This window comes from Balaenoptera ricei, chromosome 11, assembly GCF_028023285.1.
Source record: "Balaenoptera ricei isolate mBalRic1 chromosome 11, mBalRic1.hap2, whole genome shotgun sequence".
Taxonomy (NCBI): domain Eukaryota; kingdom Metazoa; phylum Chordata; class Mammalia; order Artiodactyla; family Balaenopteridae; genus Balaenoptera; species Balaenoptera ricei.
The window spans coordinates 57,261,854-57,285,446 of NC_082649.1; the positions used below are offsets into that span (position 1 = coordinate 57,261,854).

Below are 23,593 nucleotides of genomic sequence, written 5' to 3' on the forward strand. Positions count from 1 at the left end.
TGAGCTGTCAGTTTGGGACAGCATATATGGACTAACTGCTGTATAAGGTAAAGTGCAACAAGTCAGCCCTCATTGTTGAATTTTGTCTAGTAAAGTTATTTGTGTCATTTACATCCTATTCCTTAACTCTGGGTTTTCTGTGCTTCATCTATAGATTGATTCTGAACATTGAAAACCATTAAATCACATTTACATGGTAGTATGATTTCTACAAATAGTAGCATAGTTGGACCCATAAAAAAGAATCACCAAATGCCCTGAAAACTTTGCTGTTTAAATGTGATACTCTTTAAGCATCCTGGCTTGATGAAACATATACATACACATTATTGTATATGTGTGTGTATATATGTATGTACACACATATATTTTTAGACTTTATTTAGACTTTAGTTTAGACTGTAGCCCCAGCACATATATATTATGCTTCTTTTAGTTCTTGTGCTCATATGTGGCTCTTGTGGCTCACGCTGTCTGTCTAGATTTTTCTCTTACTCTGCTAAGTACCAACCCCAGTAAGTTTTTCATGGAGGAGATATGCATAGTAGACTCGTGGTGTTTTTGAAAATGTCTTTATCCTTAGATTGAGAATTGGTCTGCATATAGGCATTGTATTTTATCGATCCTCAGTTGCACTTTCCCCCCACATTTTGCCATCTTTGAAACTGGAATGTGTTTCACAATCAGTGACGTGTCACAGTTTAATGGCAGCGTTTTCTGGTGTGTCTGACAATCTGGGATCTCTTAGATTTATGAAATACTCTGTAAAACCTCGTTCCTTACAACTTTGTATTCTAGCCTCCGTTACTGATTAGAAGTGATGTCAGTTTCATTTATTTTCCCTTTTAGAATTTTCTGTCCTTAGAGTTGTGGAATTTCCCTGGGATGTGTCTAGATGTGGGTCCTTAGGCATTCTTCTTGCCTGGCACCTGCTGGCCTCTTTCAATCTAACTTTTTTTAGCTCAGAGAAATTATTTTCTATCATTTTGTTCCCTTCCAGCATCTCTTTGCCACCACTTTTACGTGGATGAGCTTCCTGAATTTATAACATGTCTCTCTACTTTCCCTAATGTTTTCTAGCTCCTTGTTTTCTTTCGAGATCTTTAACTAGGACTTTAGCGTTTCCTTTTATAATTCAGCTTGCCTATTGCATTTTTTAATTTGGAAACTCAGTTTTCATTTCTAAGAACTCTTTCTGGTTCTCTGATTGTTTCTTATCTGTGACAACTTGTGCTTGATTGACATTTGCCACTTCTTCTTGAATGGCCTCTAAGAATGGTGAGAATTTTTTTAAAGACCGTTGTCCTCTCTTCTGTGAGTTATTTATGTTTTTTGGGGGCTTAGTTGATCCCTCTTCTTGCTTCTCTTTTGTGCTGTTGCTTTTCCTATTTTATCTTCTGATCTTTGGATGGTTTGTATTTATGAATGAACAACTAGACTTATTAATACTTAATAGATGGTTAGTGCGCATTTATTGAAGTTATTTGGATGTGTTTCTCCAGAAACACTCCCCCGCTGGAATGGGTGAGTAGGCAGCAGGTTGTAGGCAGCACGTGGGGTGTGTGTGTGGTGGGGAGAGTGGGAGGCACCCTGCCAGGCTGGGGATCGTGGCAATTTTCAGGGTCAGGAAAGTTTTATGTGAGGGAGATTGGAGCTGCTTTTCCTTTAACACTGCCCCCTGTTTCCCCATCTATGTTTTAATTTTTATTCATTTATTTAAAATATCTCCTGTTGTTTCTGTGAGAACATGGGAATAAATGTATTTGCAGAGTCCTGTTTTTCTGGGATGTTCTTTTAAAGCTGTGATATGTCATGTTTAGTTTTTAAATGACTTCTCTTTTAAGGAATTGTAATTGTAATTCTGTGAGGTGGTGTAATTAATAAATTATTGTGAGAGGCCTCCTGAGAGCTTATACCTGTAACCTCAGTTTCAGGATGGTTTTCTACTGTTTGAGAAATTGAAACTAACCAAACAGATTTCTCTGCCAATGAATTTCAAGGTTTTAAAATAAACTTTTAGAGAAGGACCACCAGTGAATGGTAGAAAATGGCTGATGTGCTTGCAAATTTATTGTTCATTAATTCTAATCTTAATTCTTAGAATGCTGTAGACTTTAGCATGTCATGCACTTTTGTTTTTGTTTTTAAAGTGTTGATTTTTTTCAGTTTCCTGGTATAATAGAATCTTAAATAGCTGCTGATTCTGCCTTTCTCACTAGCTGCTGGGGGAAGCCAGAGCCCACGGGGAGTGGGCAGGATGGGGGTGTGAACCTGAGTGGTCCTGGTTACCTGTCTTTCCCGGCCTCTCACAGCCACCACTAGATGGCAGCATGTCCACCTTCTCCAGCAGCTGATGCCCGACTGTCCTCAGGACCAACGAGATTGGAGTCTTTGTTTTTCTCGCAGTTGTTTGTGATTTTCTCTGATTCACTAGTGCGTGGCCTTTCAGAGTGAGAACGAATCCAGGCCTCTGAAGCCTTTCTCTCTGGTCCTCCTCTGGGCGCCAGCTGCTTTCTGCTCTGTGAAGGCGCCTCTAGCTCTTCACTAAGAGGACGCGGACCTTCTCTGTGTGTCTGTTTCCCGCATAAACGGAGCCTGTGACTCAGAGGCCATGGTGTGTCATCCTCAAATCCCTCAGCATCACACAATGCCCTGTTTTCAGTAAATGCAGATGTGCGGTATTGATGATACTTTTTCCTCATTATAAAGCAATAGATTCTTTTTTAAAAAAGAAAATTTACAAAATATAGGAATGGAAGACAAGAAAATATTAATTCTGTATAAGCCCACCTGCCTGAAAAAATTAGTATAGTTGTGATTTAGTCATTTACTCTTATTCCATGCATTTATAGTTACACATTTTTATTTTCTTTTATAAAAATGAGATGGTTACATAAATTTCAATTGATAAAACATATGTAATAAAACTTAGCAGTTTCACCTTTTTTAGCTCAAAAGGAAGATTTCATGCAAAAACAAAATCTCTTTGAAATGATTTATTTCTATTTTCTAACACTTCTGAGTGCTTGTAGCTTCGGAAGATCTCTTGTAGTTTTAATTTTTAACTTCAAATCTGCTTGTATATATCTACTAAATATGATCATTGTAGAAAATTTGTAAAAATTTCATTTTATATAAAAACAAAAATTTATTGTAATTACACCTGGGCATATTTTTATCCAGTCTTTTGGTTGCTGTTCAGTACTTATGTAATCTTTTTTAAAAACCTTGATTATCATGTATAAGCAACTTTATATCCTGATGTTTCTTTTCTCTCTTATTAAGCTTATAGAAAATTTAGAAAAAAAAAAAAAAAGACAAGTTCAGAGTAATAAACAAATCACCCATACCTACCCAGAGATGCTGACCTAGGGCTACCATTGTCAGTGTTTCAGCACCTTTCCTTTTATGCTTTTTTATGTTGTTGATATGCCACTCTGGTTTCTTTTCTGATTTCAGGACCCTTCTCTGATCTGACCGCCTTCTTAATTATTCTGAACCACACAACCATGCGTTTATTATACAACTGCATCTAATTGTCTCTTTTGTCAAGCTTGGTATATTTCTGTTCAGTTTCAAGTGACTTTTGTACTAAACTAACTGCCCTGGTGGAGGAATGATGCCCTGAGGCATGAGGCAGGGGGACAAGTGGCAGCTTTCCATCTGCCTGGTGGTAAAGGAAGTTCCTCCTTTACCAAGCGTCTATTTTCCTGATTCGTGAGTTTTCACTGTTTTCTGTGTCTTCATAGGCATTCTTGGATGAAGGTGGGATGCCAAACCCAGGGGTGCTAGTCGATCATTGGTACACCACACAGTTCATGTCCTTTGCCTCAGAATAGGCAGCTCACTGAGGTGATATAGTCTTCCTTTGCCAAGGTTTTCCATTTTCTTTTCTCTGGAGGTTAGTGCTAGGGTTAATGTTAGTTCTTGCTTCCATCTGGCACCGGAAGGTCTCTTGATTAGAGGGCAGTGGGCGTTTGCCCCAGAAGTTGGGGTGTGTGTGTGTGTGTGTGTGTGTGTGTTTCTGGTGCTCTGATCTGTTGAAAGGTGATCCAGGTGTGTATCAGAAGGCAAGCAGCTGACATCGGAACTCTGCTTGGGTCCCCTGGGTCCTTTCCCATTGTTGTGTGCTCCCTGGTGTGCCTTCACTTTGCAAAGCCAGCACCTAAGGCTCGTTCTCAAGGAGAACCACCTATGGGTTTATGGAGGCTGTTTTGCTCAGGCTCCTTCAAACCAGAAGTGCCTGGGAATTTACATCCTCCCAAGGCAGGCTGTAGCCGGTGGCAGAAAGAGGTGAGAATCTGAAAGCCCGGTTCCCTTGCCTTGGATGGCACAGCTCTGAGGTGTGACTCACTCCAGATCCCCCCAGGTGTCAGGCAGTGCACCCCCCCACCCCCACCCCGTGGGACTCAGCCTGAGCTCACACCCTGCTTGGTTCCTCCCCGACCCTGACCCGATCCCCCCACCCTCACTGGTCTCTTCCTTCATAAACTACTTGCACACAAATCCTTGCCTCAGGGTCTGCTGTGGGAGACGTGGCTGATAATGGGATGCTTTTATTTTTTCCATCTCCTTTAAAGTGTTCCTGTTCTGTTAGAACATGACATTGAACATGCATTCACCTGTTCACCACATGATAGCACTTATGCTGTGGGCCAGGCCCATCTCATTGGGTGTGAAAACAGATGTCCAGTTATCTGTTCAGTAGGATTCCATTTTAACCAAGAGAGCTTTCTGAGTGTATAATCTGATACCAAATAAAACATTTGCCCTTTTTCAACCTTTCTTCAGTGGTTGATTTCTACTCATGACTACTTTCTCAGTAAATTGAACCAAGGGGATAATGTTTTCCCTCTTATGGCCAGAGAGGTGGCTCCTTACTCTTGGCTTTTTCCACTTGCCAGTTAGATGCATGGGTGGCTGGCATGTAGTTGGATGTTGCTGCTGCAGTAAGCCACCCTCCTGCCATCACTTCCCTGAACTGTTGTATCAGTTATCCATTGCTGCATAACAAACAGCCCTCAAACTTAGTGGCTTAGAGCAACAAGCACTTATTTAGCTCATGATCCTGCAGCTCAGCCATTGAGGCTGGGCAGTTCTCATAGCCTTAACAGAGCTCCTTCAAGTGTCTGCTTCTTGCTGATCTTAGCTGGGCTCTTTCACATCTATGGGGCTCAGTTTGGACAACTGAACTGATTCCTCTTTGTTTTATGATGTTTCTTATCTAGCCTGGACCTGAATAGAACTAAACAAGGCCTCTTGAGGCCCAGGCTCAGAACTGGCGCAAAAATCAAACCTGCTGCATTCTCCTGGTCACAGCAGGTCATGAAGCCAGGCCAGAGTCAGGATCCGGGAGGGGAACAGGCACTTCAGTCTCCTGGCTCCACAGAGGAGTGGAAAGGTGTGGTCATCCTTGCAATCTATGAGGCTGTGATCTCTGCAGTCACAAGCAGCACCCGGGGGTATTTTGCAGGACTGAGCAATGGCGAGGGACCAGCTAGCGAGGGCGACATTTTCCGGAAGGCCTCTGAGCAGCTAGTGACGTACATGAATTCCGGAAGCCGCTTGTTGCAGAAAAACTTTCTGAAGCAAGAAGTGGTTCAGCGGTTCTTGCGCCTCCTTTCTTCTCTGCAAGGTAAGGTTTCTCACAACCTTCCATAGTGTTCAAAGATGCTCTACGCACCTTAAAACTCTTTTCTACTATCTGTTTAAACATTGATTAAAAAATAAATGTCATGATCTACATGTAAAACATTCAAACAACACAGAACATTCTTCAGTGAAAAGTCGATCATCCACCCCTGAACTTCAGTCTCTAAATCTCATCCGCAGAGGCAACCTCTGTTATTAGTTTTTCATGCAGCCTCCTGGAATTTGCATATACTATCCTTACTTAAAATACCACAGATGTTTCTCTTTTCTATTGGCTAGAACTCTACACTCCTTGGGTATTTCCAACCTTCCCAAGATGCTCACACGCCAGTGCTGACACTGAGGTTCACATGTGGTTGAGTAGCATGACCCAAATAACTAAGTACTTGTTTATGGTTTCCCCACATCTTAAAAATACTGATCTGTAACTTGGGGTGATGATGTCCCTCTGTGTTGGGTTTTGGCTGGGGACAGAAATCACATGAACCTTTTTCTGGAGTGTGGTGTGTTCTTGTTTTTGAAAGAAATCCCTCCCGACCTGGTCTATGACATTGACCGCAACTGTGCCAACGCCTTCATCCAGTTTTTACTGGAAAAACAGAAATGGCCTGAAATGCTTCTGCTGCTGACCCGCAAAGTGAGCGGGGAGCCACCGTTCGGGGACTGTCTCATCAAAGGCTGTGACCTCTCGAACCTCGACCTCTGTGCCATCCTCCCCCACCTCAGCGCCTGGGACCAGCGGAGGACCCTGCTTCTGGGCCACCTGATAGACCACGGAGGTGAGTCCCAGATGCTGAGTCAGCACCGGGGGGGACATCCCAGGGGAGTCTAGGTGCCGCAGTTCATGGGGCTTTTTGCTTGATTTCAGAGATTCCTTTAAATTCTGCCTCATTCTCTTCCTCCTCCCTATCTTCTCATTGGAAACAGTGATGGGTTCGATGCGCTTTTGTGAATTCTTCCCTTTCTCTCTTGTGTAAGAAACCTCAGGCCTGTGGAGGGGGCCTGGGCCCTGGTGTAGCCACAGCGGTCATTTCCTTCCAGCCTCCAATTGGACTTTTCCCTGCACTCAGTATGCCACCTGGGTCCTTGTCAAACTCTGTGACATTCTTTTCTGATCCATGGATTGGGATTTGTGATGCTTGTTTTTTAAAGAAACAGCCAAATAATGGGTGGGTGGAAACATCTGCTGTTTTAATCAGCACGATCAGACTTGGCTGGATGTATGTCTGGAGTGTGCAGACGTCTTGCTGGATCAGGTTTTATTTTAAAACGAATTTGGAAGCACTAACCTCCTCCTTACGCTCCCCACTACCCCCCACTAAGGCCACTACTAACTGGCCTTGGGCATGCTATTTATGCCTCCGTGTCCTCATTTATAAAATGGGAATGAAACTAGTCCCCCTTTCTTGGAGCTGTTTTGAATATTCAATGAGTTCATGGATGCAGAGTCTTGGCGGAGCGCCTTGGCTGTGTGGTTTTCCGCCTGCCTTGCCGTTTAAGGGGAAATGACCTTCAGAAGGAGTGATGCCACATTGGTCCCAACTCTCAAAGTGACTTACAACGCCTTCAGGCGTTGGCTCTACCCACGGGTTTCAGGAGATAGATGGAAGGTCGCCTGTGGTTTATGTCTTCAAACCCATTCCTTGCGTGGAGTGTTACTACCTTTGCCCAGAAACGATGGCGGTTATGGAATTCCTGTTTTGTTCCTGATGAAGCAAGCACTTATTGAGGGCCTCCCTGGGGTCGGGTGCCAGGGCCCCAGGATGGACAGTGAACATATGGCTGCTGGTGGGTGGCAATGCAGGAGGGCTGCAGTCCTCGGGGTGGAGGTCAGGGAGCTGGCAGCGCAGAGGGGAGGTGTGGACTGAGCTAAAAAGAAGGTGATGTGGCAGTAGGGATGTGTCAGGGAACATGGCAAATGAGGGCCGATGGGCATTCTCGGGAAGAAGCTTCCTAGAAGCAGAGGATGTGGGAAGCACGCTCACGTCCTGGTCACCGAGTGTATGTCCAGGACTGTGTTGGGCAAACACTGGGAGTTCCGTTGTTCACGCCATCCCTACTCCAGTGCTGATGGTGGTCCTGTGGCGGGGTGGGAGGGGGAGCTGGAGAGACAGAGGAGGTGAGGCCCAGGGACAGGACATCTGAAGGGGGCAGGCTTTCCCTCCGAGGGCACTGGGAAACCCTTGCCTCCCAGAAAGGGGGCGTGGCAGGAGGGCCTCAGAAGTCAGGTCAGCACCCCCTCTTGATTTGGGATAAAGGGCAGAATCGCCCTGGTCCGGGAAGGGAAGATCCCACATGCCGCGGAGCAACTAAGCCCGTGCGCCACAACTGCTGAGCCTGCGCTCTAGAGCCCGTGCTCCGCAACAAGAGAAGCCACTGCAGTGAGAAGCCCGTGAACTGCAATGAAGACCCAATGCAGCCAAAAATAAAATAAATAAATTTAAAAAAAAAAAAAAGGGCAGAATCGGTCCCGCCCCCCTCAGGTGGGCCCTGCTGACCTTGGCTCAGGGATGCTGCTCACCGGGCCCTTCTCTCTGCCTCCCCCAGCCTCGCCCGAGGGTCTCCAGGGCAGCCAGGAGCAGCCGCTTGCCGTGTGTCTGAAGCATGGGGACTTCGAGCTGGCCTTCCTCCTCTTGACCAAGGGTGCGGACCCCCGTAGCATTTCTCTCACGGAAGGCGACACTCCTTTGCATGCCGCACTCCACATCTTTCTAGATATCAAAGGTAGGCCTTTATTTTGTAAGCAGTCTTTTTCTTGAGGAGGAAGCTGGGTGTTAGAATGGATGCTGTGCCCCTTGGTCTTTCCTACTGGGAAAAGTAACCGTCTGGAAAAGGCCCATTTCTTGGCCAGGCCTGTATCTCCTGGCCCCTCACCCATAGCTTGATGGGAAGAAGTGACCATCATGGTGAACGGTCAGGGTGGGTTGATGGAGGAGGATTCTTAAGTTCCAAAGTCGGCTGTCCATAGCTGCAGATACTTTCCATTTATTTACACCATTTCAAGGGTCCTGACATAAAGGCTCTTACTGGAATATTTACGGTGATTTCTGGGTTTCTCCACCTTAGCACTATTGACAGTTGGGCAGGATAAATCCTTTGCTGGGGGCGCTGTCTTGTGTATTGTAGGATATTTACCAGCATCCCTGGCCTCCACCCACTAGATGCCAGTAGCACCTCCTAAATTGTGACCATCAAAACTGTTTCCAGACACGGCCACCTGTCCATTGGGGAGCAATCGCCCCCAGTTGAGAACCACTGGGTTATCAAATCCTTGGGGAAGTTCTGTGTTCTGAGGACCCCTGGCTGGCGTCTCTGCTCCCCAGAAAAGCCGTTCAGCACTCACAGGATTTTTGTGTCTTTCAGCTGACATCGGTTTTAACTTCCTCAGCCACCTGCTGGATCTGTTCTGGTCCAAGCCCACCGAGTTCTACTATCTCAACCCCAATATCCAGGACAACAGCGGTAACACGCTGATGCACATCCTCTTCCAGAAGGGCATGCAGAAGCGTGTGGGGAAGCTGATAGGTCTGCTGGTGAAATTTGACATCAACCTCAACCTGAAGAACAAGGAAGGCAGAGACGCCCGGCACCGGGTGAAGAAGAAGGACGCAATGCTCTTGGCCTGGAACAAAGCCCTGCTGGAGAGCAGGCGCCGGGGCCGACAGGACGCTGCCGCCCACCCCGGGAAGCCCCCGCGCTGCACAGCCCCGGCTCACACAGCTCAGCTCAAGGGCTCCTCCAAGTCACTGCCCTGCAGCGGCACTGCAAGAGCCCCACCCAGAGGAGCCAGGGTCCCTGAAAGCTGGGAGAGCCTGCCGGATGCCCAGACTATGAGGCCAGAGCCTGGGGCTGCCAGGCCCTGTTCACGGAGAGACCGCCTTGTGCAGGACATCATGGCTTTGATTCAGCAGGTGGAATTGGATCCGTCCCTCCAGGAGGACTGTCCACAGGACTCCGAGCCTCTGGAGACAGGAGCTGGCACCGTAGGAGAGAAACAGGAGCTACAGGGCGCCCCGGGGGGCTCTGACTGCAGCGGGAACAGCCCCGCTGTCCTTGAGGCCGCGGAGGGACATGAGCAGGCAGGCCTCGGGACCGTGCAGCTCGTGCCTGCTGGTCGCAGGGGGACAGAGGGCAGCGACGACCAGGACGACCAGAACGTGCCGGAGATGGAGGCCTGCCTCCTGGACTTCGAGAACATGACGTGGGAGATCGAGTGCACTTCGGAGATGCTGAAGAAGCTGTCCAGCAAGGTCATGACCAAGGTCATGAAGAAGAAACTTATCCTCGCCATCCAGAAGCTCGGCAATGGTGAATGGACCAGGGGCCTGCGGAAGCGGCTGAAGAACTTGAAAGGAAGCATCCAGCTCTTCGAGGCCAAGCTGGACAAAGGGGCCCGGATGCTGTGGGAGCTCACCATTGACTTCTCCCCGCGGTGCAGCGAGAACCCCGAGAAGATCATGGCTGCGGAGCGCAGCGCACACCCCACCGAGAAGGCGAGGCAGGTCTACACGGAAATCATCCGGATCTGGGACATCATCGTAGATCACAGCAAACTGTCAGACTCCATCAGGGCCATCTGCAGTGCCTACAACCGGGGCCTGTCCTGCATCCTGCGTAAGAAGCTGAAGGGTATCAACAAGGACCAGGTGTCCACCAGTAAGAAAATCCAAAAGCGGATACCCCGCTGCTACGTGGAGGACACGGAGGCCGAGAAGGGCGGGGCGCACGTGGATCCTGAGTACTTCCCCCCTGCCAGCGCAGTGGAGACGGAGTATAACATTATGAAGTTCCACAGCTTCAGCACCAGCATGGCCTACAACATCCTCAACGACACGATGGCCACGGTGGAGTACCCCTTCCGGGTGGGAGAGCTTGAGTACACGGTGATCGACGTCAACCCCAGGCCAGCGGAACCCATCATCCTCATCGGGCGGAGCGGCACCGGCAAGACGACTTGCTGCTTGTACAGGCTGTGGAAGAAATTCCACGGTTACTGGGAGAAAGCCGAGCAGGCGGGAAGCCCGCTGCTGGCCAGGCAGATCTGGCTGAAGCGAAGGTTGGAACTGGAACCCGGAAAGGAGGGTCCAGGTGGGGAGGAGGAGGAGGAGGAGGAGGAAGAGGAGGAGGAAGGATCCACTGAGGTGGAGACAGTGGACAGCCTAGAAGAGGAGCAGGAGAGTGAAGCCTGTGCAGGGGGAGCCAGTGGGGAGCCAGGGGACCCCGAACAAGGGGTGGAAGGACCCGCCCCAGAACAGCCCCACCAGCTGGAGCATTTACATCAGATCTTCGTGACCAAGAACCACGTCCTGTGCCAGGAGGTGCAGAGGAATTTCATTGAGCTTTCCAAGTCTACCAAGGCCACCAGTCACTACAAACCACTGGAACCCAGTGTCCACAAACTCCAGGACCTACGGGATGAGAACTTTCCTCTGTTTGTCACTTCCAAGCAGCTGCTCCTCCTGCTTGATGCTTCTCTGCCCAAACCATTTTTTCTGAGAAATGAAGATGGCAGCTTGAAAAGATCCATCGTAGGATGGTCCGTGCAGGAAGAGTTGACCATCACCAACTGGCAGGAAGATGAGGAGGAGGCTGAGGCAGACGACTACAGTGAGGAGGAAAAAACTGTGGAGACACGCCCATGTGACAGTGACCCCCGGGTGTACGTGACATTTGAGGTGTTTGCCAATGAAATATGGCCCAAAATGATCAAAGGGAAGACTTCCTACAACCCTGCCCTGATTTGGAAAGAAATAAAGTCTTTTCTGAAGGGGTCTTTTGAGGCCCTCAGCTGCCCCCAGGGGAGACTCACAGAAGAAGCATATAAGCAATTAGGGCGGAAGCGGTGCCCCAATTTCAAGGAAGACCGGAGTGAGATCTATGGCCTCTTCTGCCTGTATCAGCAGATCAGGTCTCAGAAAGGGTACTTTGATGAAGAGGATGTGCTATACAACCTGTCCCGGAGGCTGTCGAAGCTCAAGGTGCTCCCATGGTCCATCCACGAGCTCTATGGCGATGAGATCCAGGACTTCACCCAAGCAGAGCTGGCGCTGCTGATGAAATGTATCAATGACCCCAACGCCATGTTCCTCACCGGGGACACGGCTCAGAGCATCATGAAGGGCGTGGCCTTCCGCTTCAGTGATCTGCGCTCTCTGTTCCACTACGCCAGCAAGAACACCATGGACAAGCAGTATGCAGTGCGCAAGCCCAAGAAGATCTACCAGCTGTACCAGAACTACAGGTCCCACTCGGGTACGTCCAGGCCTTGGGCTCTCCCTACAGGGGAGGTGCTTGGGCACTGACCTTGGGCTGCTTTTGAAGCTGTGGCCTAGCTTTTGTTGGGTTCTTGTAGCTAAGGATAATATTTTGGAGTTTGTTAGTAACTACCCACATGAACAAGAGATCTTATGAGTTTTGCCACTAATTCTTTTCTCTCTCTCTCTCTCTTTTTTTTTTGGCCACTCGGCTTGTGGGATCTTAGTTCCCTGACCAGGGACTGAACCCGAGCCGTCCGCAGTGAGAGCGCGGAGTCCTAACCACTGGACCACCAGGAAATTCCCCTTTTTTCTCTTTTTTTTAATTGAAGTATAGTTGATTTACAATGTTGTGTTAGTTTCAGGTGTACAGCAAAGTAATTCAGTTATATATATATATTCTTTGTCAGATTCTTTTCCCTTATGGATTATTACAAGATGTTGAGTCTAGTTCCCTATGCTATACAGTAGGTCCTTGTTGGTCATCTCTTTTATATATAGTAGTGTGTATATGTTAATCCCAAACTCCTAGTTTATCCCCTCCTTCTTCCCCCTTTGGTAACCATTAAGTTCAGTAGTCATCACTACTCATTCTTAGGTTGATGATTTAAGCTGTGGTTGAATGGAAATGAACCTCTAAGTAATTACAGCTTAAGGTGTTGGCCATGACATGAAAACATTTCAAGGGAACATTTAAACCGCTTGAGAACTTTTGTTAAAGCACTTTGGAAGCACCTGCTTCTAAAATGTAAAGTAATACGTCAATTACAAGTCATTAATCCTGAAAGAAAGCAGCTTTTCTCCCGAAGAGAAGCAAGAAAATATGGGGGGTGGGGTGGGCAGGAGGTGGTGGGAGATAATGCACTCTCAGGTGCTTTTAATTTGTGCCTCACGTGTGCCCCTTCCCTGTGCCAGGCAAGATGCCAGGCAGTTGACATAGGTACCTGCTTTTTTTTTCTTTTTTTTTTTTTTTGACCATGCTGTGCAGCTTGTGGAATCTTAGTTCCCCAATCAGGGATTGAACCTGGGCCATGGAGGTGAAAGCCCGGAATCCTAACCACTAGGCCACTAGGGAACCCCCATGGGTACCTGTTTATAATCCTCCCAACAACCCTACAAGGTAGACATCATTCCCATTTTACAAAGGAAGAAACTGAGGCACAGAGAATACTTCCTTTGTGGTTTATAGAATGCTCACCAATTCACCTCCTATGTCCTGCATGTGTCCATGAACAACATAGAGTATTATTTTACACATTTAAAAACTTTGTTTAATGGACTCATACCAGACGTACCTTTCTGCAACTTCGTAATTTTGCTTATAATAATGTTTTGGGATTTCTGCATGTTGATACCATGGAGCTGCAGTCCGTGCATTTCTCAGTGCTGTTAGTAGTCTAGTTCATGCCTGCACCACGCTTTGTTATCCACTTTCCAGACAAAATTATTCTTCCTTTATCCCTCAACAAAAATATTTTCGTTTTTTATACTTCTCTTGCTGACAACGCATATCCTACTTGCTTTACACACTGAAATGCTTCCCTTATCATTTTTGCATATTACAGTTTTTAACTTAAAAGACCTTAACAAAACCAAGAAACAAGTAATTGAGCTATTTGTTTATATCAGCATTTTCTGATTGGCAAGTGTAAGAACATAACATATTCCATAACCTCTAAAAACATATATTTTTCTCATAGCACAATTTCTTTTTAATGCGGTACAAGATGCTGTTTAAGGAACCCAAACATCTTTTGTAGTTCTGCTAATTAACCCAAGGCTGAAGTCTCAGGCAAAGTGGGCTGTGTTTGTATTTCAAGGACATGATAAGAGTTAACTTCAGGCTTTCTCCTAGGCATATTTTTGTTCTCTCAGGGTCAGAATTCTGAAAACAGTATTTTATCAAGCTAGCTTTCTCTAACTGCATATGCAGAAAAGAACCAGTTTAGAGTGTCAAAAGAGTTTCATCTTAACCAATTTTCTCTGGAGTCTGAAGAATACTGTTGACCCACAGTGTTAAAAAGAAAATCATCTTTTTCTTAGTCATAGGTTCATAGCCAAAATTTTTCTTAATGAATTGAACCTAAATTTCCCATTTTACAAAAAGCAACAAGAATACCAATCCCACAAATGGAATACACACTCACACACCAGAAGACAGAACTGTCACAAATGCCCTGAGAGGATGACGGATACGGAGTCCCAGACAAACACTTTCCAACACAAATGGTCCTCAACGTCAGACACACATCAGAACCAACTGGCAAAATGCCCAGATAGCACCTCATGCTCAAAAGAAAAGTTTGCCATGTGCGCACTGGTGCCCTTACTCAGTCTTGGAGCTCGTCAGCTCGTCCAGATGCGTGTTTCCATTGCACCAAGGAAAAGCATATGTTGGCAGCCAGTGCCGAGCAGGGAAGAAACAGGGAGGATCTCCGAAACAAATGGTTAGGGCAGCTGCTAGGAACGTCCCCGCAAATCCCCCTCCCGAATCCAGTGAGCCACGAGCAGTGGGCTCCTCACAGCCTTCCCAGCGCTGCGTCATGGCGGCAGCTCTTCTCAGGAAAACCCTGGAAGCCAGATATCGCGAGAGCGCAGCCTCTCGTTGGGTGTCAAAAACTTACCGCAAGTGGGTCCAGCTGCTCGCTGCTCAAAAGCCAATAAAGAGGCAAGGCTGGGGGAAAGGAAAGTTTGCTTTATTTCAGAGGCCAGCAACCCGGGGCTGGGGTGTCAGATTCACGTCCCAAGGCCAACTCCCCTTCCCCCCACCCTGCCAATCAGTGGGCAAGAGCTTTTACAGAGGGAGGGAGGAGGCTACGTGCAGAAACAGCACAGTCAGCTCTGACCGTCGTCTTGAAACTGGTCGTCTGTGGTCTGATGATGGTCTTACTTAAATCCTTCTGACCTGGGGTTAAGGTAACCTCCTATATAGTCTTTTAATGGTTTTAAATTGTGCTCCTTATATTTAGGTAGGTGTCAAAATTTAGGTAAATTTAATTAATTCAATTTAAAATGTGTGTGTGGTGTGACATTGTCTTTATTGAAATAACGCTTCTGTGATCTAATTTTCCTTTTTTCCATAGGGATAAACAGTTGTGCTGATGCCATTTACCTCATGGTCCATCATTTCCCCTCATTTGCAATTCTTCCTTTTCAAATATCTGTGAGTCTGTTTCTGGGCTCACTATTTTATTTGATTTGTCTAATTTGTCTATTCTTGTACTATTATCACACTGTCTTATTTACTGTATTATCAGATTTCTCCAGTGACTCTTTGTAATTTTGATTGGAATTGAATTTCTCACTCTTTGGGAAGAATTCACGTCTTTACATTGTAGGGATTTCTGAACCATGACCTTGGCATATTTCTCTGTTCAGATTTTTTTTTACTGCCTTCAATAATATTTTATAATTTTCCCCAGACATTTTACACAGCTGTTTGATTTGTCCCAGAAACCTTATACTTTTTTGTTACTATCATGGCTGCACCTTTTTTCTCTTTTTAAATTTTCTAGCCATGTCTTGCTGGTATAGAGGGATGCTGTTGGTTCTTGTGTATTGACCTGGTATCTCACAATCTTGCTGAACACTCTTACTACATTTACCATTTAGATTTTGACATTTTTATGCAGGTAAGGGCAGGTTTGATCTTCTCTTCTATACTTGTCATTTCTTTTTTGTATCATATTTTATTGGTTAGGACCTTAAACAGAAACAGTAACAGGCATCCGTGTGATATTCCTGAAGTTAATGTGAATATTTTTCTAACATTTCACCATTTAAGTCTGGTGCTTATTGTAGGGTTTTGATAGATTCTCTTTTTCTGGATGCATTTCAGGTAGGCTATGGTTTGATGAAAAGAGAAAACACACACAGACCACGCACACGTACATGCACATACACACACACATTGGTACTCTTAACACCCTTACAATGTAAAAGTAGATTAACATTCTGATTTGTTTAGCCAAGGATTCAGAAAACAATTAGAAGTCAGGTGGCCTCCCAGAGAGTAGCATACACCACACAGCTCAACCCAGCTTTCCAGGGCTCTCACAGTCTTCCTGGTGTTGCCCGTCAATTACAGGGTCTGCCTGGGTCTGAGCCGCTCAGCTTCTTGCTCTTCCATGACTTTCTACTTGTGCTGTGCAGGAAAAACTGGCACAAAGAAGTTTATGCTCTTAACAGGAAATATGAGACTTCATCCATTCAGGAAACATATATTGAGCTCCTCCCCTACCTGGCACTGTGTGGGGGCTTGGTGACCAAGACGTTCACATTTCTCTGTCCCCAGGGGGTAGCTCCAGATGGCACCCCCTTTTTTTGTTGTCGGACTCTGTAGAGGGGACCTGGCATGAGTAGTTGAATGAGCCCCTTATTCTGATGTGTACGTGGGTTCAGCACCACTGGTCTGGGGCAGCAGCCTTTATGATCAAGATAAGAGTATGGCAAAGGGAATTGTCCTGTGAGCAGTTTTTTTTGTTTTTTTGGTTTTTTTTATGTAGTAAGCAACCCATCCAGATGATCACTACATAAACTCCATTTTCCACCTCCTGTCAGGATAGAGGGAAGACTGTGTGTAAATGTTTCTGTGTATAGAACCAGAAAAAGCCCCAATAATATGTATTAGATTTGAGAGACTTTAGAAAACACATAAAACATTAAAAAAAAAATTCAAGCCCCCTGTAAGGCTACTCACTACTCACATTTTGTTTCATTTCCTTCTGATCTCTTTTCTGGCCATATACAAATATGCATTTATCACACACATTTATTGATTGATTATGTATATTTACATAATCAATGTTATGATTGATTAACATTGTTTAATCAATCATAATTTAGTGAATATTTAGTGAATATTTCCCCCATCTTTTATTCTTTTTTAAATTGAGATTCACATAGCATAACATTCACCTGTTTAAAATGTTCAGTTTAGTGTTTTTTTAATATATTCATAAGGTTGTGCAACCATTACCACTATCTAATTCCAGAACATTTTTATCACCCCCAAAAGAAACCCCATAACCGTTAGCAGTCACCCTTATCCCCTCCTCACCCCTGTGAACTACCAATCTACTTTCTGTCTCTGTGGATTTGCCTATTCTGGACATTTCATATAAATGGAATCACACAATATGTGACCTTTTATGTCTGCCTTCTTTCATTTAGCACAATGTTTTCAAGGTTCTTCCATATTGTAGCATGTATCAGTACTTCGTTGCTTTTAATAGCTGAACCATCTTTTATTCTTTGAGCATGTTTGTATAAAAAATTTTATCTAGTTCCCTAGAAGGGCATTTAAGTGGATTCCAGTTTTTCACTGAAATGAACACTTCCATGCTTTTTTCTGATTCTCTCATTAATGTACATCTCTGAACCACAGCTGCAGCTGATCTGCTTAAATTCAACAGTTTCCACTTGTATTCTTGATTTCTTTATATTGCATAGTGTTAATAATAATAGCATTGGATAGTAAAATTTCCCTTTACTATTTGGTAATAGCAATGGGTACACATATGCCCATTTCATAGAATTCTAGCTGGTGTTGGGCAAAGGGCACATGGCCCCTAAGAATAGTGGGAAACCCAGGATGATCTGTATTCAGTCCAGCTTCTTTTGGAGGTGTTTACTAACTTCTCAGACCTTGGAGTCCCTGTTTGTAAAAGTGGGGTTGTCTGGTCTGTCTCACCGGGCTGTTGTGAGAATTAAACAGGTTAATCTTTATGAAGGTGCCTCTTGTTTAGTCGACATCACTGTCAGTGTTACTTCAGTGCTTAGACAAAAATGGGACCCAAGGAGAAAGCTCGTTGGAAAATCCTTTTAACAGCTCTGACAATTATTCTTAGTATACTCCTCTCTCCGCTGGGTATAAACCTGGTGGAAAAGGGCAATGGAAGCCGAGGTTATTGCCCCACCTAACATCCAGCTCTTACCATGTAACGTCTCCAGTGCTCTAAGTACCAACGACAGGGGACAGGATAGTTCTTATTTTTTAACTGTGTATATTAGCCCCTGTATTAACATTCTAACAGCTCTAGGTGTTTAGTTACATTTCTGCCTTGACTCTTCTTCATGAGGTCATTTTCTCTCACATGAATATAGTCCAGGAATGAGATTTACAAAACCTTCTTAGGACAGCAAACACATCTCTGCCTTTGTCCGCGGTACCCGGAGTAATACAGCTCGGAGCCAAAGTGATAATCTAACAGGATCTGGAAATTGGCTGCAATTGTATGTACTCTCAGGACCAATACTGCTTCTCAGGAGAAAAGCAAAACCAAAATAAGAAAACAAAATGTACGGGAGTTCCCTGGCGGCCTAGTTGGTTAGGATTCCGGGCTTTCATTGCCGTGGCCTGGGTTCAGTCCCTGGTCAGGGATCTGAGATCCCGTGAGCTGTGCGGCGTGGCCAAAAACAAAACAAAACAAACAAATCAAAAAACCCAGCTATGTTGGCGTGATGTACAGTGTCTGACTTGTTTTATCCCAGGAATCCTCAATCTGGCATCTGGAGTGGTAGATTTACTTCAGTTCTATTTCCCGGAATCTTTTGATCGCCTTCCAAGGGATTCTGGCCTCTTTGATGGTCCCAGACCAATTGTCCTGGAGTCCTGTAGTGTAAGTGACTTGGCAATATTGCTTCGAGGCAACAAAAGAAAAACCCAGCCCATTGAATTTGGAGCCCACCAGGTGAGTTTCTTGAGATTGTATGTTTTAAAATAAAAGGCAGTTTGCAGCTGAAAAAAGGTTTGAGAAGCTGAGTTCTTCCACAAGGTAGAATTCGGTAGCCCCTGTCCCAGAACGAGGAAGTTTCAGAGATGGGTGAGTGACTAAGTGTTATTAATACTCCCACCACGACGGCCGCTCCTCTTCAAAGACATTAATTGCCTCCCTCAGAAATAGACTCAGCTTTACTAGATTTCTCTTTGTACAATGTGAAGTTTTTTCTCTTCTGTCCCCCTTTGTTTCCTAGGTAATCCTTGTAGCCAATGAAATGGCAAAGGAGAAAATTCCAGAAGAGCTGGGATTAGCGCTTGTGCTAACAATTTACGAAGCCAAAGGCCTAGAATTTGATGACGTCCTCCTTTACAACTTTTTCACTGATTCTGAGGTATGTCATACTGAATTCTTTTTCTCACAGCGCATGTGTGTGTATGAGCTCCGCTTCCACTCCAGGAAAGAGAATTTTGGAGCTGAGTAGATGAGAGTTTGTCACAGGTGACCGTTTCGCTTTTGGAGCACCATCCATTTGGTGTGGGGTTTTGTGTGTTTGGATGCGGCTTTTGACAATGTCTGTGGGTTGTTTCATAGTGTGTTGTGGGATGGCTCTCCCCGTGCCTTGCCCTTCCCTGTTTTCTTTTTTTTTTTTTTCACACACACACACTGTATCCCTGTTTTCTTGTATTCATCTTTTCTGAATGCCTGGTACCCAAGCGCCAGCTCCCGGTTTTCACTAGCTACTGTTATCCTTGACTCCCAAGGATCCTCAAGTTGGAGCAAGGTCTAAGGAGAGCCTTACAAATGAAGGCAAGGATAGCAGTGTCCACCCTATGAGGACAGAACCAGGCAAGGTCATTCATAGGGAGACAACTGCGGGAAGACACATGAGCCTTGGTTCCTGCCCACAGGATCAGGTAATGCAGGGGACGAGAACAGCCATCCTGCCTGAGCTCCCTCCGGGCATGGCTTTGCCACCACTGCTTGCCACCCTTGCCCACAATGGCAGCAAAACAGTCCCCGGACTGACCCCCAGTGACCTCTGTGCCAGCCCATTGTTTTGACTTGGCTCCTGAGTTCTTGTGATGGTTTTTCTTCCCGACCTCAGTACATTATAGGTAGAGCCGCCAGCTCAAGGCCATTGTCCTCAGTTTCATAGCCACTGCCGTCTCTTCACCACCGTCTTCGGTGGAGGCTCAGGTTGGCTGCTGACCATGCTGTGGGGTCTCCTTTGGGGACTTAGCTGGCTGTACCCTGGTGCCCGTTGCAGACTTCCCGCTGCACGCAGTGGATGCTTGAAGAGGCTGTTTTCATACCCAAGTCAGGAGCACCATTAGCTTTGACTCCTTAAAATCTGCCCCAGAACTGACCCTTTAAATGGAGTCCTTTGTTTTTTGTTTTTTTTTTCTGGTCTTTTTTTAAATGTCACATTTGCCTCGATAATACCTATGACTAATATTGCTATGGATGTTTTACAGTTTATAAAGTGCTTTTTGAATGCATTGTCTCAATTTATCCTCCACCAACCCTCTGACGATGTGTGTATTTTTATTACCATCATTCTACACATAAGACTGAGGGTCATGGAAGTTACATAAGTTGCCTGTAGTCGTAATGTAGGTGGCAGAGCTCGGAGATGAACTCAGATGCTTTGAGTTCCAAATCTCAAGATCTTTCCACTGTACTCCCTTCCTTTTAATACCCTGCATGCAAATCAGCTTCCAGAACCTTCCACAATGAATATATCATTACCATACCTTGAGTGCACTCCTTTTCTATTGACTTTTCTGATAAAATCAGATGCACTCTCATTAATCCTGGAACCATTTTTAATCTCCGAGGACTAACTTTTTTTTTCTCATAATACATCCTTTGGTCATGGTTGGACTGAGGCTCTCCTAAAAGAGGAAGGGGTAAGACTTTGTTGTTCGTGTCCTTTATTAAGTGCCAGTTGTATGCTTGTGCTAGTAAGACGCTCCAGGAGCTCTGGACTTATGGATCGGTAACTTGTGGTCAACTCTGTTTGTGAAAGAAAAATCTACTTAATTCTGTCTCACCTTGACCCTGGAATGGCACAATCCTGGATCCCTTGACCCTAAGCTCCCACCAATGGATCAGTGAGTTGCATGAAATTAAAACAATCACAAATTAAGTCTTGTGGTAACATCCACTTCATCCTATACACAGAATGAGAATTCTAAAAAGACTTCTGATGTGATGCTTCCCAATTACCAGGGAATGGAATCGTGCATTCCCCAGCACAAAGCACACCCTCAGTTTATCATTTACAACCACAGGACCAAAAGGCACCAGTCAGCAAATGAGAGGAGATGCTACAATCAAAGGAGAGGAAAAACAGAGGTCACATAAGTCCCCATGCACCTGTTGTCTGGCTGCTCACGTGGGGTTTCTTTTGGGGTGATGGGTGAAGGCTGCTGAACAGTACTTGCTGTTTGACACGGGAGACTGTGGAGGACTCCTCTCTCCATCCCTGGCCTCCTCTTCCACCCCCGTTTATGTGTCTGGCAGGTGCTGTATGTGGGTGTGTGTGTGTGTGTGTGTGTGTGTGTATGTGTGTAGGGGGCTTCTTGTTGCCCTGGCTTGTGATTTTTCTCTTCAGAGGATTCACTGTTACCTGTTCGACCACATGGACACCAGGGTCATCTTCCGAGATGAGGAAGGAACCGAGGAGTGGTTATGTCAAGGCCTTCTCTTGTAGGATTTTGCCTCATTTGGGGGAGGGGCAGTCATTCTCTGGTCACCCCCAAACTCTCCTCCTGTGGGGACTTGGAGGGGTGCTTGCCATTGACACTCTGCCCCAGTGGGGAGTCCCTTCCTTCACACTCATGTGTGACCAGGACAGGAGAGACTTTCAAAACCACTACTTTTAAGGGTTGCTGAACTAACCTAGAGAACAGGCCCCACAAAAGAAGCCTTGCTGGTAGAGTCTAAGCCCTCTTCCTTCATAATTATTAATCCCCAGAGAAGAAGCTGGAAGACTTCTAGATGCTTCTTCCTTTTATTGCCGGGAGTGCTGCAGGCCTGTATTCTTGCCAGAAACACACGTGCTCACTCCTGGGAGGCTCTGTCTTGAGAGGGAAATGTGTTTTATTCATGGAGACAGGTTAGTCGTGTGCCATACAAGCAGCTTCTGCGCCTCCTCCGAGCAGTTTTAAGATACAGGTGCTTCAGTGGCCCTTCCAAGTTCAGGCAGCCTGCACCTCTTGCTGTCTGCCGGACCTCCTCAGTTGTTAGCATGTGTGTCTCTTGCCTGCTTTCTTTGGCAAACAATTAAGTTGGGTAAACAGCTTTACAAAGATGAAAAGATAGTCAGAGATGTGTCCTGAAGATTTTTTTTTTTTTTTAACTTCCAAGTACTAAAATTGATTACATGACTCACATCTCTTCTCAGAACCTGGTGATTAATTCCCTAATTGGTTAGTAGCATAACCACTCTTATTTAATAGATAATGTTTAAAGCATTTAACCTAATGTTTTTTTTAATTAATTTATTTTATTTTATTATTTATTTTTGGCTGCGTTTGGGTCTTAGTTGCTGCACGCGGGCTTTCTGTAGTTGCGGAGAGCGGTTGCTACTCTTCGTTGTGGTGCGCGGGCTTCTCATTGCAGTGGCTTGTCTTTGTTGCGGAGCACGGGCTCTAGGCCTGCGGGCTTCAGTAGTTGTGGCACGTGGGCTCAGTAGTTGCGACTCACCAGCTCTAGAGCGCAGGCTCAGTAGTTGTGGTGCACGGGCTTAGTTGCTCTGCAGCATGTGGGATCTTCCCAGACCAGGGCTCGAACCTGTGTCCCCTGCATTGGCAGGCGGATTCTTAACCACTGAGCCACCAGGGAAGTCCCTAACCTAATGTTTATAGAGTTTACATTATAGAGGAACTGAAGGGAGGTAATGAACTGTATCCACTCCACCTTTCCATCATCCTTGAAAAGATACATAGGTGGCAAGTAGCGCCATTTTATAAAAAGCTGAAGGATAGGAGAATTGGCTACCTACTCCCCCAAGACACACAATAAAGTATGAAATCTGAAATTTCATGGGAATTCTTCACTCTAAATACTGTGTATAATCTGGTCACATTTGCCTCCCCAGGGTCTGCAAACCATGGCCCGGGGGCCAAACCCAGCTCACTGCCTGTGAGCTAAGAATGGTTTTTACATTTTTAAATGGTTAAAAAAATCAAAAGGAAAATCATATCCTGTGGCATGCGAAAATTGTATTAAATTCAATTTTAGTGTCAAAAGATAACGTTTCATTGCATCACACTTGCCCATTCATTTACTGTTGACTAGAGCTGCTTTTGCTCTACAATAGTGGAGTAGAGTAGTTGCAATAGAGACCATATAGCCCACAAAGCCAAAATTATTTATCATCTGACCCTTTAGCAAAAAAATTTACAGACCCTGGTCTACAAGTCACCGTGGTTTTGTGGCTTGATTTGGGTAAAGGGTAAAATGGCTAAAATGTCAACTCTTTATCAGGCATTGCAGAGACACTTGACATTGATTGTCTCCTTTTATTTTTCCAACAAATGTGGTTAGTTCTGTCATCCACATTTTACAGAACAGGAAAATGAGACCTAGAAGAGGCATTTGTTCAAGGTCACATAATAAGTGGACAAATTGGGATTTAATTTGTTCCGTCTGACCTCAGAGTCCACCTTGCACAGTGTACCCCACGGCTCCTGAATTTCACTCCATCCTTTTTTTTGAGGGGGGGGCGCCTTGTGGCTTGCGGGATCTTAGTTCTTCAACCAGGGATTGAACCTGGGCCCTCTGCAGTTTAGTGCAGAGTCCTAACCACTGGACTGCCAAGGAATTCCCGAGCTCCATCCTTGATTGGATCACTTGGTTAGGAAATTTTGTCACGTGTCTTTTTTTTTAAATCATAAGAAAATAATTTTAATTTTTTATTCTTACATTTCCTAACATTCATATTTTCAGTGAAAATGT

The 23,593-nt window shown here is 45.4% G+C and overlaps 1 protein-coding gene across 7 annotated transcripts in view; it reads left to right on the forward strand.

The window, feature by feature from the left end:
* Positions 1-23,593, forward strand: part of TRANK1 (tetratricopeptide repeat and ankyrin repeat containing 1) — an 86,569-nt gene that overhangs the window by 38,421 nt on the left and 24,555 nt on the right. For all 7 annotated transcript variants that reach the window (XM_059939161.1, XM_059939159.1, XM_059939164.1 and 4 more), the window contains 6 exons: positions 5,474-5,635; positions 6,177-6,431; positions 8,200-8,376; positions 9,016-11,904; positions 18,399-18,598; positions 18,882-19,019. In XM_059939161.1, coding sequence (XP_059795144.1) covers positions 5,474-5,635; positions 6,177-6,431; positions 8,200-8,376; positions 9,016-11,904; positions 18,399-18,598; positions 18,882-19,019 — 3,821 coding nt within the window. The remainder of the gene's footprint in view (positions 1-5,473; positions 5,636-6,176; positions 6,432-8,199; positions 8,377-9,015; positions 11,905-18,398; positions 18,599-18,881; positions 19,020-23,593) is intronic.